The sequence below is a fragment of the Echeneis naucrates genome, chromosome 1, assembly GCF_900963305.1.
Source record: "Echeneis naucrates chromosome 1, fEcheNa1.1, whole genome shotgun sequence".
NCBI lineage: Eukaryota > Metazoa > Chordata > Actinopteri > Carangiformes > Echeneidae > Echeneis > Echeneis naucrates.
In genome coordinates this window covers 18662206-18678491 of record NC_042511.1, presented here as the reverse complement: position 1 = coordinate 18678491, position 16286 = coordinate 18662206, and the positions used below count along the sequence as shown (strand labels likewise).

Here is a 16286-nt window from a genome sequence, read left to right as displayed (position 1 = left end):
GATCATTCCGGTAAAAAGACACACTGGTGGTTCAAGATTCCTTCACCAACAGAATCACAGGTCATTCAGGGAAAACGCATTTTCCCTCTCTTGAGCTACAAATGCTGCATGCAATCACTCCTGCTAAAAAAAAAAAAAGAGAGAGAGATTGATAGCAGCTCTAACAAGCCTTGGGCTCAGCTGGGCATTCCACAGCAGCCAATTCTGTTAAAGAGCTATTTTTCTTTTTATTCAAGCAACATTACATTTGAGTAATTATGTATCTGCATTGACCATGGGCTTTGACTTGTTGCCGCAGAGAGTACAGCATGATTAGTTAAGAGTGGCTATGAGGTTTGGTAGAATTACACTCTGGTGCAAAGGAAGAAAGAGCTAACAATATCAGAGACAAGAAAATAAATCTGTTGTACTATAATATTCCATCCAGTGATTTTATCATAACTGTGGAATGAGGAAAATGCCTATCTTAATTATCAACCTTCGACTATAAAGCCAAGTCCATTCACAGAACTTTCATACATAGCAAAGAATAAACATGCCATTATTCACATTCTGATTAAACATGAGACAATGATGTATTTATAGTGGTTTAAATAAGGCAGTTTGCTTTGATTAAACTTGGATGGATGAGTAGCATTGTTTTATATGGCTATAATAGAAGCATGTATCACTCTTAGAGGACAAAACAAAAATTAATGTGTCTGAAGGTCATCCAGGTCACAGTTATCACAATGATCAAAGTCAATAATTTATTTCACTTAATTCAACTTTTCTTGGATTAATGTCTCCATAAATATTTATTTGCCTAATATGACTATATTTTAACTGATACATCATTACTTACATGACATGAACACCTATAGTAACTATCCTGACCTGGTGTTTTGTTCGGATTGTAGGTTTAGGGAAAATTGAAAAAAAAAAAAAAAAAAAAAAAAAGTTAACTGCCTTTCCTATTCTTGGATATATTCTTGTCCATGGAATGTAGTTGTAAAAGTTTCCCTAAATGCTATCAGTTACCGGTATAGACAATGATACCTAAATACAAACATGCATGTTTACACCAGGAGGCATTAAAAATATATATACAAATACATAAACTAGACATTTTCAATTAGACATCTGGTGTCTGAATTTGACAAATATTTTTGTGGGAAACAAAACCACTGAGTAACAAAGTAGTTTCTGACGCTACTTAATTACAAGATTCACTAATTTACCATTTAAAATAAAAATGTAATTACTTAGGCTAAATGGCCTGGCTGTGCATGATGCACAGATGTACCAGGAACACTGAAAGGGAAAAACAGCAGTGCCAAAGCACTGTCCAAAATATGGCTGAGGCCAAAACATGTTCATATTAAATATGTAAATGTACTTTTCTTTTTTCAATTATTCTGTTTGGTATTTCATGCCATTATTTGACAGAAACAACTGAGACAGGCATGAAAATTCAGTGGAATAACATGTAGCTGCCTATTATTAAATCAACTGAGACTTTTGATCAATATCTCACCCTGCACTCTAACTTTTATTCCCTGTTTTAGCTTTTTATTCTGAACTTTACTTTTAATTAATTGTACTATTTTATTTCCAATGTAACTTTTTCTAAGTGTATTTAATGTCTTTTCATATGGCTTTTATTTGATGTATGTTTTATGTAAAGCACTTTGAATTGCCTTGTTGCTGAAATGTGCTATACAAATAAATTCGCCTTGCCTTGCCTTGCCTAGCAAATGGTTCAGTTGGCTGGGTGAGAAACTGGAGCGGGTGTCCGTTTAAGTATTTGCACCCATGTGGCATGTGCCCTAAGCCACCCCCAAAGACTAAAGGTAGCATAAAACATCAAAAGAGCTACTGGATCGAAAGTGCAAGATGCAACACTGCCTCTAAATCATCTTGCATCTTCTATTCACAGTGAAATCTGCACACTGTTGAGGTTAAACAGGTTTTCAGTCTCAGAAAAGTCGTGCCGTCCGCTGAATATGTTGCATGCAAATTGGCAACCACTCTGAAAAATTACAAAATTATTAATTTGTCACTCTAAAATGCGATTCTTTTCTTTTCTTTTTTCTTCTACTTTCTAAGAGCAAGTGTTGGAATCTCACAACTATCTTCAACTCTCCAAAGGTTGTAGGTGAATCTGATGATATACGGTATTTGGCCCCAGGTTATTATTGCCAGGACACCATGGATATTATCTTTGTCCACCTTAACCTCTGCTGTTTGCCGCCAAATGCAAATGTTAATATGCCACACTGAATTTTCATGCACACCCAAACACTAAACCTTCAGCATCAATGTTATGCCTCTCATTCTGCTTGTGTTCCTGCCACGAACAGTCTCAGCAGCTCACAGTTGTTTCTCTCAGAGCTAAACATCTATAACTAGAGCTGATCAGTTCTGTGCCGAGCTCTGCTCATTGAGACAGATGTTAATGTTCCGTGAAGGAAGTCAAATGCTGCTGCATCATCAGTAAACACACGCTTCCTGTCAGCCAGAGAGACTCTGGTCTATTGTGAATCAATGAAGTCCCCAGACAAGAGAAGGTTATAGATTATCCGAGGCTACAAGAGTAGGCAAATGAAAATTGTAAAATAAGACTAATTGAGAACTAATGGCAGCTTCAAAGAGCTACCTGCCTCTAGGACAACCAGAGAGTACTCAAAGGCAGGACACAAAGTCACAGATTCACGAATATTAACAGGAACTAGGAAAAGAGATCATATCTCTCCTGTGTTAGCTGCTCTTCATTGGCTGCCAGTAAAATATAGAGTAGAATTCAAAATCCTTCTTTTAACATATAAAGCTCTTAATGACCAAGCTCTATCATATCTCAGAGAGTTCATAGTTCCTTACTGTCTTAGCAGGCCACTCCGCTCTCTAGATGGAGGTTTACTTGTAGTTCCTAGAGTCTCCAAGAGTAAATCTGGATCCAGATTGTTCAGTTCTCCTCTTCTATGGAACCAACTTCCAGTATCGGTCCAGGGGGCATAGCTAAAGAGTAGAGAGTAGACTCTGACTCATTCGCTCTCTCTCTCTCTGAGTCTGAGCAGAGCGTGCTGACGGTGGTCAGAGCAAATTCAACTTAAAACTATACTTATAGCTTGTATTTTTGAATTTTTGTTAAAGTGAAAGTGGGTCTAAGTTGTTTGTTTAGTGTTTGTGTTTATTTGTTTGTTGTTGTTTGGTGTCTTTGTGTGTTACGTGGGGAGTTTTCCGGCCGGTGGTGTCCCTGCAGCATGGCGGGGAACGCCACCGAGTTCTCCCAGCTGTCGGGTTAGGGTTAGGGTTTCCCGGCCGTCGGGGAAGCACGGCGTTAAGGTGCCCAGCTGTCCGCACACCGTGGAGGAGGTGGCCCTGGCTGTGGGGGAGGAGGTCGGCTATGACGTCAAGTCGGCCTCCAGGATGAACGGTGCCATGGTCCTGTTCCTCGACGAGGTTTGGAAGGTGGAGCAGGTTGTGGAGAAGGGAATCACGGTGGGGGGAGCGTTACCTCCGGTGCAGCCGCTGGAGGGTAATTATTAGTAACATCCCATGCTTCATGAACACCTCCCTGATGGACGCCCCACCACAGTTCTTCTTCGGCCTGGAGCGCAGGAACGGCCAGAGGAAGATCATCCACTCCCTGCACTCCGTCAAGGGTTCCCCAGTGGAGGAGGCTCGGGAGATCAGGAGGTTCGCCACACAGTTCTACCAGGAGCTGTACCAGAAGGAGCTGGTGGAGGACCCTGAGCTGGCTGCGGCCTACCTCTCCAGCCTGCCACAGGTGACAGCAGCATCAAACACCATGCTGGAGGCCCCGCTGACTGTAGAGGAGCTGAACGCAGCCCTCATGAGCCTCGCCAGTGGAAAAGCTCCTGGAATCGATGGTCTCTCAGTGGACTTCTATAAGGCCTTCTGGTCTGTGCTGGGACCAGACATGCTGGAGGTGTTCCAGGAGAGCCTGAGAACCAGACTGTTACCTCAGAGCTGCAGGAGAGCTGTCATCACCCTGCTCCCCAAAAAGGGTAACCTGCAGGACCTGAGGAACTGGAGGCCGGTCTCCTTACTGTGTGGGGACTATAAAGTCCTGGCCAAAGCTCTAGCCCGGAGGCTCAGAGAGGTGATGGCCGAGGTCGTTCATGTGGACCAGAGTTACTGTGTGCCCGGCAGGACCATAAGTGACAACGTCACCTTAATTCGGCACGTTTTGGAGCTCTCCAGCTCATTGGACGTGGACACTGGTCTTATTCCCATAGACCAGGAGAAGGCTTTTGACCGGGTCGAACACCAGTACCTGTGGCAGACGCTTGGTGCTTTTGGGTTAAGCCCAGGTTTCATAGCCGGGATTCAGGTGCTGTACCGTGACGTTTCCAGCATACTGAAAATCAACGGTGGTCTGGCTGCACCTTTCTCAGTCCAAAGGGCTATTGCCCGCCCTGGATGGTCTGCTGGGGGTCAAAGTTCAAGTAGCCGGTTGGAGGTGAACCTGGGTGAGGCAACAGTAAACTCCTGTCAGCACTGATGGTGGAGTGCTGACAGGCTGCAGAGAGCCGACTCCCCCTGGAGAGCTCACCTGGGCCTAGGTGAGGAGGTCCGGCCTGAGTGGAGGAGCCTCTACAAACCTCCACTCACCAAAAAGGTGGCCGACCTCCAATGGAGACTCCTCCACGGGATCCTGGCAGTGAACGCCTTCGTCTCCATCCTAGACCGTCCACCTCCAATAAGTGCCCCTTCCGTGGTACCGTAGAACGGTCTTCCACTGTTTCTCCCAATGTCCTCGGCTCGGCCCCCTGTTCTCCCAGCTGGACACACTACTCAGGAAAGGAGGAGAGGTGTTCTCCCTCCAGACCTTCATCCTGGGCTTCAGATACAGGAGGGCCACCAAACACAGGAGCCAAATGATCAACTTCATCCTGGGACAGGCTAAACTGGCTATCTACATCTCCAGGAAGAGGAAGATGGAGGACAATGTGGACACTGACCTGGTCCTCCTGTTCAGCAGGATGGTTAAAGCCAGAGTGAAAATGAGCTAAATAAAGTTAGCTTAAAAATCTCTCTCTCTCTCTCTCGCTCTCTCTCTGAGCCTGGTTCTGCTCGAGGTTTCTGCCTCTTAAAGGAAGTTTTTCCTTTCCACTGTTGCCAAGTGCTTGCTCATCGGGGGATCTGCTGGGTCTCTCTAAATAAATTTATAAAGAGTTTGGTCTAGACCTGCTCTATATATAAAGTGCCTTGATGTGACTTTGTTATGATTTGGTGCTATAAAAATAAATCTGATTTGATTTGATTTGATTCGATTCAGGTTCAGGCACAATCTGAGTCCATTTAATAAGGCCAAGGTGGTTACCGGGTAATCACATGATCAGGCCAAGGCACAGAGACAACACACCGGCTTGGGGTTGGTCACAATGAAGACATAACTGGTCATATACTCACAAAGGCTGGACCGCTCACAGTAAACAAGATCATGTGGCACAGAAGCACAGGGAGCTTATACACACACAGAGGAAGGGATAACAAGACGCAGGTGATACATATCTGGGTACAGTCGCACACATCTAAGCAGAGACACAATAACACAGCCAGGAAATAACTTGACAGGAAGACAGGGGCTAAGACAAGGACTTCAAAATAAAACAGGAAGTGGAACAAAGACACACAAATCCTAAACTCAATCCCTAAAAACAGACAACATACTCATTGGTCCTGACATAAGAGTTTTGCAGAGCGTCTCATAGTTTGTCTCACTTCCCTTAAATCTGGACCTGTCTTCGTCATCAAAATATTGGCAACTATAGACTTCACAGTGTTATGTGTCATAGGCTTGTCAGTGTGAATGATGGTCACCGGCACCACTAACTGCCCTGAAAGAGAGAAAGTAAGGAGTGTGTCAGAATCATTTCAGAGACACTGCCCTGAAACGTTATCTTGACCATTAACTTTTATTTTGACGGTCAGGGACAAAAAATAAAAAGAGAGCAGACTTTTTTTTTTTTTTAATTTTGCAACTAAAATGTCATGCATATTTTTGCATGCTTTCAAAGTTCATCCACCTCTTTTAACCACAGATTAGGTCAAATTGTCCACTGCAATGTCCTTTACATTTCCAGCAGTGGCATGCTCATCTCCCCGAGTTTGAGCTTCTATCATGCACAGGCATGATGATGTCTATTTTTTATTCATGCGCCAGAAAAAGGTCTGGACAGCCACTACCCTGCATGATGGTCCAGCTTAGAATTGTAAATACAGTACTGACTTGTTCATTGAGTGAAATCATTATTTCCTTCCCACCAGGTCAAACGAAAAAACATTCAAGCAAATAAGAAAACATTTTTCAAATATTTCAAAAATTTTAAGTTAGTTTTAGTTTATGCTTTTATTTTCCATTGTCCGGTCAGCATGAGGGTGCGTATGAGAACATCAATTTCAAATGCCTGATGGCAGGAAGGAGCAGGTGCAGGCCACAAATCAATTACCCACTATAACTCACGGCCTATGTTCTTTATGTGTACATGTGTGCTGTTGCGTGTTTTAACTACTTGATTGGGGTGAGACAGAGCACATGCAGCCTCACCACCAAAACCCTACTTCCACCAGAAACCAGCAAACTCTTATGTTATGTTAAACGCCTATGAGCAAACTCTTGCGTTTACTTTCATTGTTCTCTGTATTTAAAACAAATGAAATGAACTCGTGCTCGTACTCGTACTTCAGAAAATATTCCAAAGGAAAAAGACTGCAGCCATGATTCACAGAGACAGCACTGCCAATACTAACATGCTGTTATGTTGTTACTGGGTGATATGTTCGCTGACACACTCACATTTTCTATAATTAGCCCTAAACACCAAGTGCAGCTGAGTCACCTGAGAATATCACTAGTTTGGCAGGAGTATGACAGAAGGGAAATATCTATGACCTGTTGTTGGTCCTAGAGAGTCAGAGAATTCCCACATTCAACAGAGTTCATCCTTTCAGAACCATAAATGTCGAAACTTTCATCTACTAGTTGCACAATCTGGACCAAGGTTGACTGACTGACTGACAAACCCCAATTGCTATTTCTGGAGCCACGCAGCAGACAGAGCTAAAAGACAAAATAAATAAACAGCGCATTCCACACCAATAAGTTCACTGTTGTAAGACCACTAATGTCATCCAGTGGCGGTGATAACTGCTGTACTGAAATCTTGATTGGATTTAGCAGCCAGTGTCTATAACAAGTTATAAAAAAAACTATTTTGTGTGTTAAACAGAACATGGCTGGAAGCTGAAGTAAATAAGTCCTGTTCAAGGTCACTCAAAAGCCCAGAATTCATTCCTAATATAGTTTAAGAGAGACTGCCAGATACGACACTGTAACTATCCAGGTATACACAAACTGTGATAATGAGGTTGGCAGAGATTTACAGAAATAAGCTGTCAGAAGCTTCCTCTCCCAAGAAATCTTGCCAAAGAAGCCGACTGCAGCTCTAGGCCAACATATTTTACCTTTATATGGAGAGCTGGCTCTCCCTTTCCCTTCTGCCTCAATCACATTAATCTCTTGGACGAGGGCAGTAAAGCACAGTGAAGTATGGCGCCACTGAATTTAGGCAAAAGGAAAGCTGCTCTGGGCTTAGTTTACAGAGCACTCCAGTACCTATTGGACAAATCGTCCCTGTCTCTGTTGGTTTTAAAACCCCAATGTCATCCTGGCTTTCAGCTAGAAAAAAGAGGGATAAACGGCATTTGGAAATAGAGTTTTAAAGGAAATTGTTTGAGCTATCCCTTAGGCGAGAGATACATTGTCAAGACATACATTATAAATGCTGCTCTCTGATTTTTTGTTACACTGATATTTGGGTGAAGGAATTGCTTTGTGCAAGTGAAAAGAAACAGTAAAGTGGGCACATATTAAGAGACACTGTTAAGAGTCTCCACTTTCTGTGGTATATACAGTCAACCAAAATTGAAAAATCTCTGTGCTAATGTGTCACTGTCTGCCTACACAACAACACAAATCCCCCGAAGCAGGATTCAGAGTCTGTTAGGGTGCTTAAAAAAATATGTGTAGCCAATAGAGCAGCAAATCTAAGTATGCATTTCCATCAACCCTGCAAGATTAGAATCAAGCTTCTGAATTCCTCCTTGATTTCCAGGAGGCTGAATTTCTCTTCTTTCTTGTATTACGCTTAAACCTACCGGGATTAAGAGCCATACTGCTGAGTCCTCCCACACCTTATTTCTGCACTGCAGGGACATTTCCCTAATGTGGCGTAATGAGAAGTTAAAGAAATATAATTCGCCATGCCCCACCATGATTTGTAAAGAGAGTATGTGTGTGTGTGATCTTGTTTATGCTGGGCTACACCCTTTGCCTGCTTTTTCTCTTTCTATTTCTCATCATCACAAAATCAATCTGTGATATCACATTTGCTAATACAAACTCATGGTGTTTTACTTGCAAAGCAGGTAGAGGCTTCAGGCAGCCTGTTAGCCTCACATATGCACAATAACCTCTTGGATTTATCTATTCGTATCTATCTAAAGTTCTTGCATGAGTAAACTTGCATTTTTAGTTTTGAACCAAAAAAGTATGTATCTTTCTGCTTTGTGTATTAAAGAACTCATCATAAACAACATTAATGAATGTTCTAGTAGACCTCTCAGACTGAAGATGATCCTAGAGATTATGAAGAAGAGGAACAATGGAAACAGCAGAGGACCACAGCAGTTATGATTTCAGCAGCAGAATTCCCCGGAGCGGTCAATGGATGTTTGACAGATGTAAAGCAGAGGAAGGTACGCCTAGAGCACATCAAGGTAGGAGTACACTTGTGCAGGAGCGAAGAGCTGTCTGCTTTTAGGACATCATTCGGTCAGACAGATCAGCTCACATTAGTACTCCTGGAAGCGTAACCCAGCATCCTACAAATACCATTTTCTGTTGCAGCTGGGCACACCTGCACCTTCACACCTGTCTGAGATCATAGAGGCAGTGCAGCCGAACGGGTGCAGAATTCTCACCTGGCAGGTCAGAGAAAAGCAGGATGCACTCATTGAAGCCATTGGCCAGGAGGCGATCCCTTAGTTGCTGCAGTATGGCCACGCCAATACAGAAGGGGAAAGAGGAGTTCCCCAGGAGCAATGTGTCCCACAGGTGGAAGATCTTGTGCAGTGGGAATACATCTGTACCACAAGTGCACAAATAAACACAAGGCAACATTTTAAAAAGTGGACTAAAGACAAATCCCTCGAGAGATGCAAAATAGGACCATGTAAGCAGGACAATTGCATTCAATGGGCACACAGGGAGAAATGGGGAATCATCCACAAAATAATGAATATGATTTGCATGTGCATAGTACATTTAGTACATAGGGCTTTCTGGCTTCAAAATGGGAAGCATCACTCACCAAAATTGTGTATTGGCAAGGGTGTCTGGAGGGATATTTGCTGCAGGGCAGGCAGCTGGGAAAATGTTTTTAGGTGGGTGTGTGAAAAACGACAGGAAGAAAAATCAAGGGGCTGAGTATGGTTAAAGGAAGGAGCCTGCACAGGTTATTCGAAGCCAGATAAAACCACATCCTGATGATGTGTCCCACCACAGTTATTATTTTGTCATATTACTCACAGTATTTGAAAATGTTTCTTCCCTATTCAGATTCATGTACAAAAAGCAACGCCGTCCACCTGGTTATAACATCTTGAGGTTCAGTAATATGGATGCCAGGCAGTAGAAGAAGAGCATGACTCTTGCAAGGCAGGCTGAGAGAGCAACAGGGGTGAGAAAATGTACTGGAGGGTCCGCACCACATTAGCAGTCAACTGAGCAGACTAGTGTATGTGAGTGGCAGGAAGTGTGTCTGGGTGTGTGTTTGTGTGTATGTGTGAAAGGAAGACAACCCTTCAACCTTGTCTCATATTGGATTGAGGGAATTAACAGTCAAAGGGGCACACCTCCTGAATACTGGACTCACACACTGCTTCTGGGGGAGGACAGGGGGTAAAAGGGTCACACCTCCCACCCTCTACCCCAGGAGTGGTCTCTGTGTGAGAGTCTAACTGAGGAATGAAGCATCTCAGTGCTGAGTGCAGGGTTCAGATAAATCAATTGATGGAGTATGTCAGGAATAATTTTGCTAAAATCAGTGTAGATAAAAAAATTTTCCCTGCAACAGTCTGCAGCAAAGTTATGAAGAAATTACTCAAAATGATATGAAGAAGACAAGTTATTCAAATAGTTGTAATGTGTGATGCAGCTCCAAACAGAACATGCAGAGGTCAATCACATATTACAGAATTTTTAACAATGATCTGTGACCCCGTTCACATGTACATATTCAGAAGCCCCATCTGTGCTCAGTGAGTGTAATGCTGCCATCAACTGACACACTGAAAACGCTCCACCTTCCTTTCCTTTAGTGTGCCCGTCTCATCCCTGTGTCCTTGTGTGTGTGTATGTGTATGCTTCCTGGCAGGGGTTTGACTCAGCTGTGGTTTCCTGACACACTTCACCGTCAGTATCATCATCAACTGTAGACCCTGGTTCATCTTCCACTCTTTACCAGATTGTTTGCCCACACCTGTGGTACTCTCCTGCCACTTTACTTAAATGAGTGTGTTACTCTCAATGGGATTATTTCCTACAGTATCTGACCCTGCCTCTCCTGTCTATTAGTGGCAGTTGCCATTTTCCTGTTCTGGTCAACCCCACCAAAGAGCTCTGTTGTCACCCCTCACAGATTGTCTCTGAATATTTCAGTAAAGAATCACTGGGCATGTATTCCGCCTCCTGATCTGAATCTGCTCTGGGGTTTTATTTGGCCATTATTGCCATCATCAATATCTACAAAATTACTAGAGAATTACCAGCTGATGGTAAGTGCTACTGGCGGAGTGCATGAACAAATCATCTCATAATTAATAGCTCTGTCGACAAGCCAACATAATCCCCTTATGTCTGGCATTGCAGGTTTTCTTTCCTTGAACCGTATATAAAATGGTGCACTCAATGTCATTCTGCTATAATGAGCAGAGAGATTCATGGGTACAATACTAAAGTCCATTTCTGGCATAGTATGTAGTAAAAATAAAAAGCACTCAATAAATATTGGCATCTTAAGTTAGAGAGATGCATCATGCCCTCCTCCAGATTTTCCTGGGGAAAGCAAGATTGCCGATAAGTGTTGATGAATTTTTATAAGACATTAAATCCGTGTTAAAGCTGTTTTATGTTAAGTGAGCATCTCGAAATGTGTAAGGCATTTTATCCATGCATTTTATACTTACTAGATATTTTTCTTTTTAATATTACCACTCACTCACCACATCTTTTTCATGAACTGCAGGTTTCAATACATTAATTGTGTATTTTCAGCTGACTGTAAAATAATAACAATGCAATCAATATTATTGAATTAGCTGTGTGGCAACAACCATCCCAAACACGCATAAATACTTTTGTACTGAATTTCAACAAATAGTTAAACACTATTGGGTGTTTATACTTTCCTCCTTCAATATTCACTACTTGGATGCAGACTACTCCATAGGGAGTGTGATAATAAGCATATGAAAACTATAGCTCAGTTTCTCTGTTTGTCACAAAGTCACAGAGACGTGACAGAGAGTTTTGAATTTAAAAATACTGCAATATAATATCCACAATTTTGCATATTAAGACATACATTGCATAGTTATTATTTTACTTACTCAGTGACTCAGTATTAACCTGCTTGTTTTAAACTGTGGTATGATTAAACTTTCTGATTATTTATTTAGATTATATTTGTAGAATAACTCAAATTATTTAAGAATAAGACTGAAGTAAATATAGTTACTTTCATGCATCCAGTTTCTATCATTTGAAAGTTGTTTAATTCAGTAAATTCAGTAAAACAATTCAACCTGAAACATTAATTTTGTTTTCCTGGATCCTATGATGACCACCTTCACGAATGATGAGTATTCCATTTCCTTTGGAGCTCTGGTGATTGCCTTTCTGATCTTTTTCACATAAGGGGAAACACTGCTGCAAGGAGCTGTCTTATCAGCTTTATAATGTGATTTTGGAATTTATTCCATTTCATACATATTGCAGAAGAATAAAGATTTGCTGGTAGAAAATCGCAGGTGGCAAAGGACTGAGTGTTCAACTCCTTTACTCTAAGGACTAGAAAAAAAAAAAAAAGAAAGAAAAATAATGGGAAAAAAAATCCTACATCCTACTTAACTTGGAGCCCTGGCTCCAGTATGGACAAGTTAGGCTGAAAAATTATGAAAATTATGCATATCCACATTGTAAAGACACCCCCTGTGACCCGGAAAGAGAAAAGTGGTAGAAGATGGATGGATTGATGGATAGACGGACATTGTAAAGACCAAGTAAAGCTACTTACGTGTAAACATTGTCAGGAACCATGGAATAGCATAAAGCTGCACAGAAAAGAAGAAAGACAATTAGATATAAGGACATTTAGGAGATATAATGTAGTAACCCTCGATCAGTAATATTCAGGGCATCAATTTGCTCAAATGAAATAAACAAACTGCTGTCTCACTTGAGAGATTTCCATCTTTAAGAAAAGCAGCACACATAACTGCATATCTCGGCAGCCTCTGAGAAACAGAGACAGTAATAAAGAAGAAACTGCTGAGTTTGGTTATTAGTCAATAGGGAAAATCTAACAATGATTCTCTTTATACCAATATTGTCATCCATTCTTCCTCTCATCATCTCTTCTACTACCAGCTCTATCTTCTGCACTTCCTCTGGAGGAAATGCATAAAATTTTAATTATAGACCACACCCTCTCACCTGCTAACGCACACACACTGACACACATATACACACTCACCACCATTTACCACCTGTTCTAACACCTGCCACTTTTCAGCCACTATGGTTGTGGCTCAGGAAAATTGTATGGAGCAGAAAAATTGGAGCTTTTCTGAGCCAGTTAATTGATAGCTAATTGCGGGGGAGCTTGTGACTGTTCTGTTGCTCTTTTTTCAGCCCAGAAGTGATGAGCTAAAGAGAAAGCCTCTCAACTGAGTTCCAGCCTCAGTTGCAACAGCTTGGCAGCACCATTGCGAATCCAGCCAGATTGGATTAGTTTAGGTGTAAAAGGCAGACACAGGAGAGGAGATGTGGCCAAATTGAAAATGGCCTGAATTAAACCACTGACTGTGGGCAATCTGACTCTCTGGCATTACTGGAGCAGGGACCTTGAACATAATTGTGTTTCTAAAGATTACTTGCGGTTTTCCATGTTTGTAGAAGATTTCTCTTTTTCAGAAAAACAAACCATTCTAAAGAGCCATGTTGTTGACATGTGTATATAGGATCAAATCAAATCCATTTTATTCTGAAGGGACATTTATTCTTTAGGGCGAATATTGTCTCAACAACAGCAACAGCTGACCGTTTTCTCTTAAGTTCACAAAGGAAGAGGGGGTTTTTGGTCTGTAAAGTCTCATTAAAAGCATTGACAGCAAGCATAGATGTGGCATCAATAAAGCTTGTTCTGATATTATTCTGACTGAACTGTGAAAGCAGGCATATGAAGTCCTCATTGAGGGGCAAGCCATTGCTGCTACTAATTTTCTTAAAGTAACTGTGAAGTAAGCGTCACGAGAACATGATTTTCTCTGAAAAGCCAAAATTGGCAAAAGATGTTAAATTGAAACTGAACTGTTCAAGGTGCGATTTTATATATATATATAGCACCAGCACTTACAGGAGATGTTCATGCCACAAGCCAAAGTATTAGCCTAATGTTCACATTTTTACAACACAACTTATGACCAACATGCACAGTTTGGTGTCTTACTTGCACCACTTCACAAAAGGAGCTGCAGCGTGAAATACTACCAGGAGCAAGTGACAGAGGTTTAGATCCCTGATTCTCTGTGATAAAGACCCCACTTTCAATGGATAATGTCCCAGAGGGCCATCCCCAGGTGAAATGCATTCATCAGCACACTAACTGAAACCCTTGAGAGACAGCTGAGACCTTAACCTTGTCACTGTCTGAGCACAGCTATAAGAAGGAAAGTGAAGGGCAGAGAGAGGTGGCACAGAGTAAGAGAAATAAGGTATGTCTGGCAGAGGACAATCATTAATTGTGCCTGGCAGACATTAGTCGTCGTATAAATCATCACCAGAGAACTACAGGGAGAACTTGACAAATTCTGGAAAGGATGGTGTGGAACCAAAAATGTTGATGACAATATACATAGTGATCTATGGGTGGTCATTACTTTGACCCTGGTGCAGAGCCAGAAACTGCGATAATTTCGAACTGGCTTTTTCTTCCCTGTCTTCCTTGTAAACTTGTAATAAAAGACAAATGTTGTTGTCGTCAGTTTGACAGGACCCTTGCACTCCTGATAACTTACATCTGGGATGAAGCCAATCTCATTTAGATGGTTGCTTAGCTCTGGGTCATGGAAGGCGATAATTTGAGAGAAGACAGTCAGGTACTCTGAAAACAAGGAAAAAGGGCAAGGGGTTGGCATCAAACCCTTCTGTGCAACATGTGCACTAAAACCTGAAAGGAAGGGAGTTTGAGCTAAGAGGACTTAACAGTGAAGAATGCACTTAAACCTACTAATAAAATTATCATTTATTTAACCAGTGCTCATGCTGATTGGTTGGATTGAAAAAGAGAGAGTCAAACACCCAAAAGGTTTTAAGTGGACTGCTGCTTCAACCTTGGAAATGAACTCCATGTCGAAAAGAAATTCATGGTGCATAATGTTTGGCTACTGCCATTCTTCAAGCTGTAAGCCACCAAAGGATCTCTGACCAGACAGATTAACATTAACTCATCTTCCAGAGCATCTTGCAATGGAAATAAATTATAATAGGCACATTCCCCACAGAGTTCAAGAGGTGGATGGTGTAGCTGTTTATCAGTCAGATAGGAATTGCTTATGACATTTCTCTGCAGGCTTTTGCAGTTTCATTTGTTTCCCTATCTCTAAATGTAATGTGGCTCAGCTGCAAACTCTATTAAGACAGACCGAAATTAGTTTTCACAGCTTAGGAACAACATGGAGCCAAAATTTAATCAACATTGAGCTGACAGCCTGATGCTCTGTGCCAACAGATGTTAATTTGATTTTGAACTTAGCTGAATGCTCTGACCATGTTTAATACTTATTATTGAAGGTACAGTAGCAGGTGACATTAGTTCAACAAAACTGGATTTCTGGAGTAGAAATAATAAATAATAATGTAGACAAAGAAAGCAGGGTATCTATTACATTACAATCAGGAGAAAGAAAGTAAGGCTTTTGAGGTCAGAGTACTGTACTGCTGTTCAGAGTACAGACGAAACATAAGAAGTAGTATAATCTCACCTTGGATGACATGAGAGTTGTCCTTCAGGAAGAAGTTGTACAAGTATTTGGGGATGAACGCAGACATGCAGGCATACGCGAGGGCTGTGAGGAGTATTACATAAATATGAAGGTCAAGATAACACCCATCTGCACCCATTTAACAAGTTGAAACTGTTACCTTCATTGTTGAAATTCAAGTAAAGGAATGGAGCACACAGTGAATCCAAGCCTGAAAAATGAAAAAAGAGAAAATTAAAACCAGATTATAACAAAACTTTGCTGAAAGAAAAAGAAATCAGTTTACAAGTGACATGAGACATGACCACCCTCTAGTGTCCAGTCATGTTAAGCAGAATGAGGACTGGTGCTAATAGGAGAGAGAGAGGGGAAAAAAAAATAAGGAGACAAGAGAGGTACACAGACGACAAAATTGTAAGAGACTGACAGGGAGTGACTGACCCTGCCAATAGACCAGGTCAGGGTGAGAGACCACCCATGCTTTCAACACACGCCTAAACTTGATGTGACCCTGAGGAGAAGACAGCAGCTCGTCATACTGGTGGCAGCGAGGGATGTCCACCTCAATCTGTAAACATACATCAAGAACAAACCCCCACAGCAGACAAAATGCTTTGGTGTTAGCAAAGTAAATATGTGACTTTTAAAACTGCAACGGTACAATTCAAATAAAAAAAAGGACTACCTGTCTGTCCGTTGGAATCGGAGTATCCTTGTCTATGGTCTCGTATTTGGCTTGAAGGTCTCCCTGTATGAAAAAAATAAGATCAATGGCCACCCAAAATCAATATTCTGAACACACATCTGAACTTCTCTTTTACCTCAATGCCCAGCAGTGCAGCCCACGCCAAACCTCGAACAAGTGGGGGAATATCCACTCTGGCCTCTTTCCACACTAGGTTTTTCTTGTAGGGATAGGCCTGGAGGCCGAACATTGAACAAATAACACGTGA

General features: G+C 41.7%; 1 protein-coding gene across 6 annotated transcripts in view; it reads right to left on the bottom strand.

Moving 5' to 3' along the window:
* The window catches only part of tbck (TBC1 domain containing kinase), a 39682-nt gene that overhangs the window by 15874 nt on the left and 7522 nt on the right, over positions 1 to 16286 (bottom strand). For 5 of the 6 annotated variants that reach the window (XM_029497326.1, XM_029497320.1, XM_029497322.1 and 2 more), the window contains 8 exons: positions 16155 to 16253; positions 16019 to 16081; positions 15775 to 15901; positions 15494 to 15544; positions 15334 to 15417; positions 14368 to 14453; positions 12366 to 12402; positions 8992 to 9153 (listed from right to left, as the gene is read on the bottom strand). In XM_029497326.1, coding sequence (XP_029353186.1) covers positions 8992 to 9153; positions 12366 to 12402; positions 14368 to 14453; positions 15334 to 15417; positions 15494 to 15544; positions 15775 to 15901; positions 16019 to 16081; positions 16155 to 16253 — 709 coding nt within the window. Of the gene's footprint in view, positions 1 to 5218; positions 5847 to 8991; positions 9154 to 12365; positions 12403 to 14367; positions 14454 to 15333; positions 15418 to 15493; positions 15545 to 15774; positions 15902 to 16018; positions 16082 to 16154; positions 16254 to 16286 lie in introns of those variants that run through there. The other variant, XM_029497325.1, reaches the window with a different exon arrangement.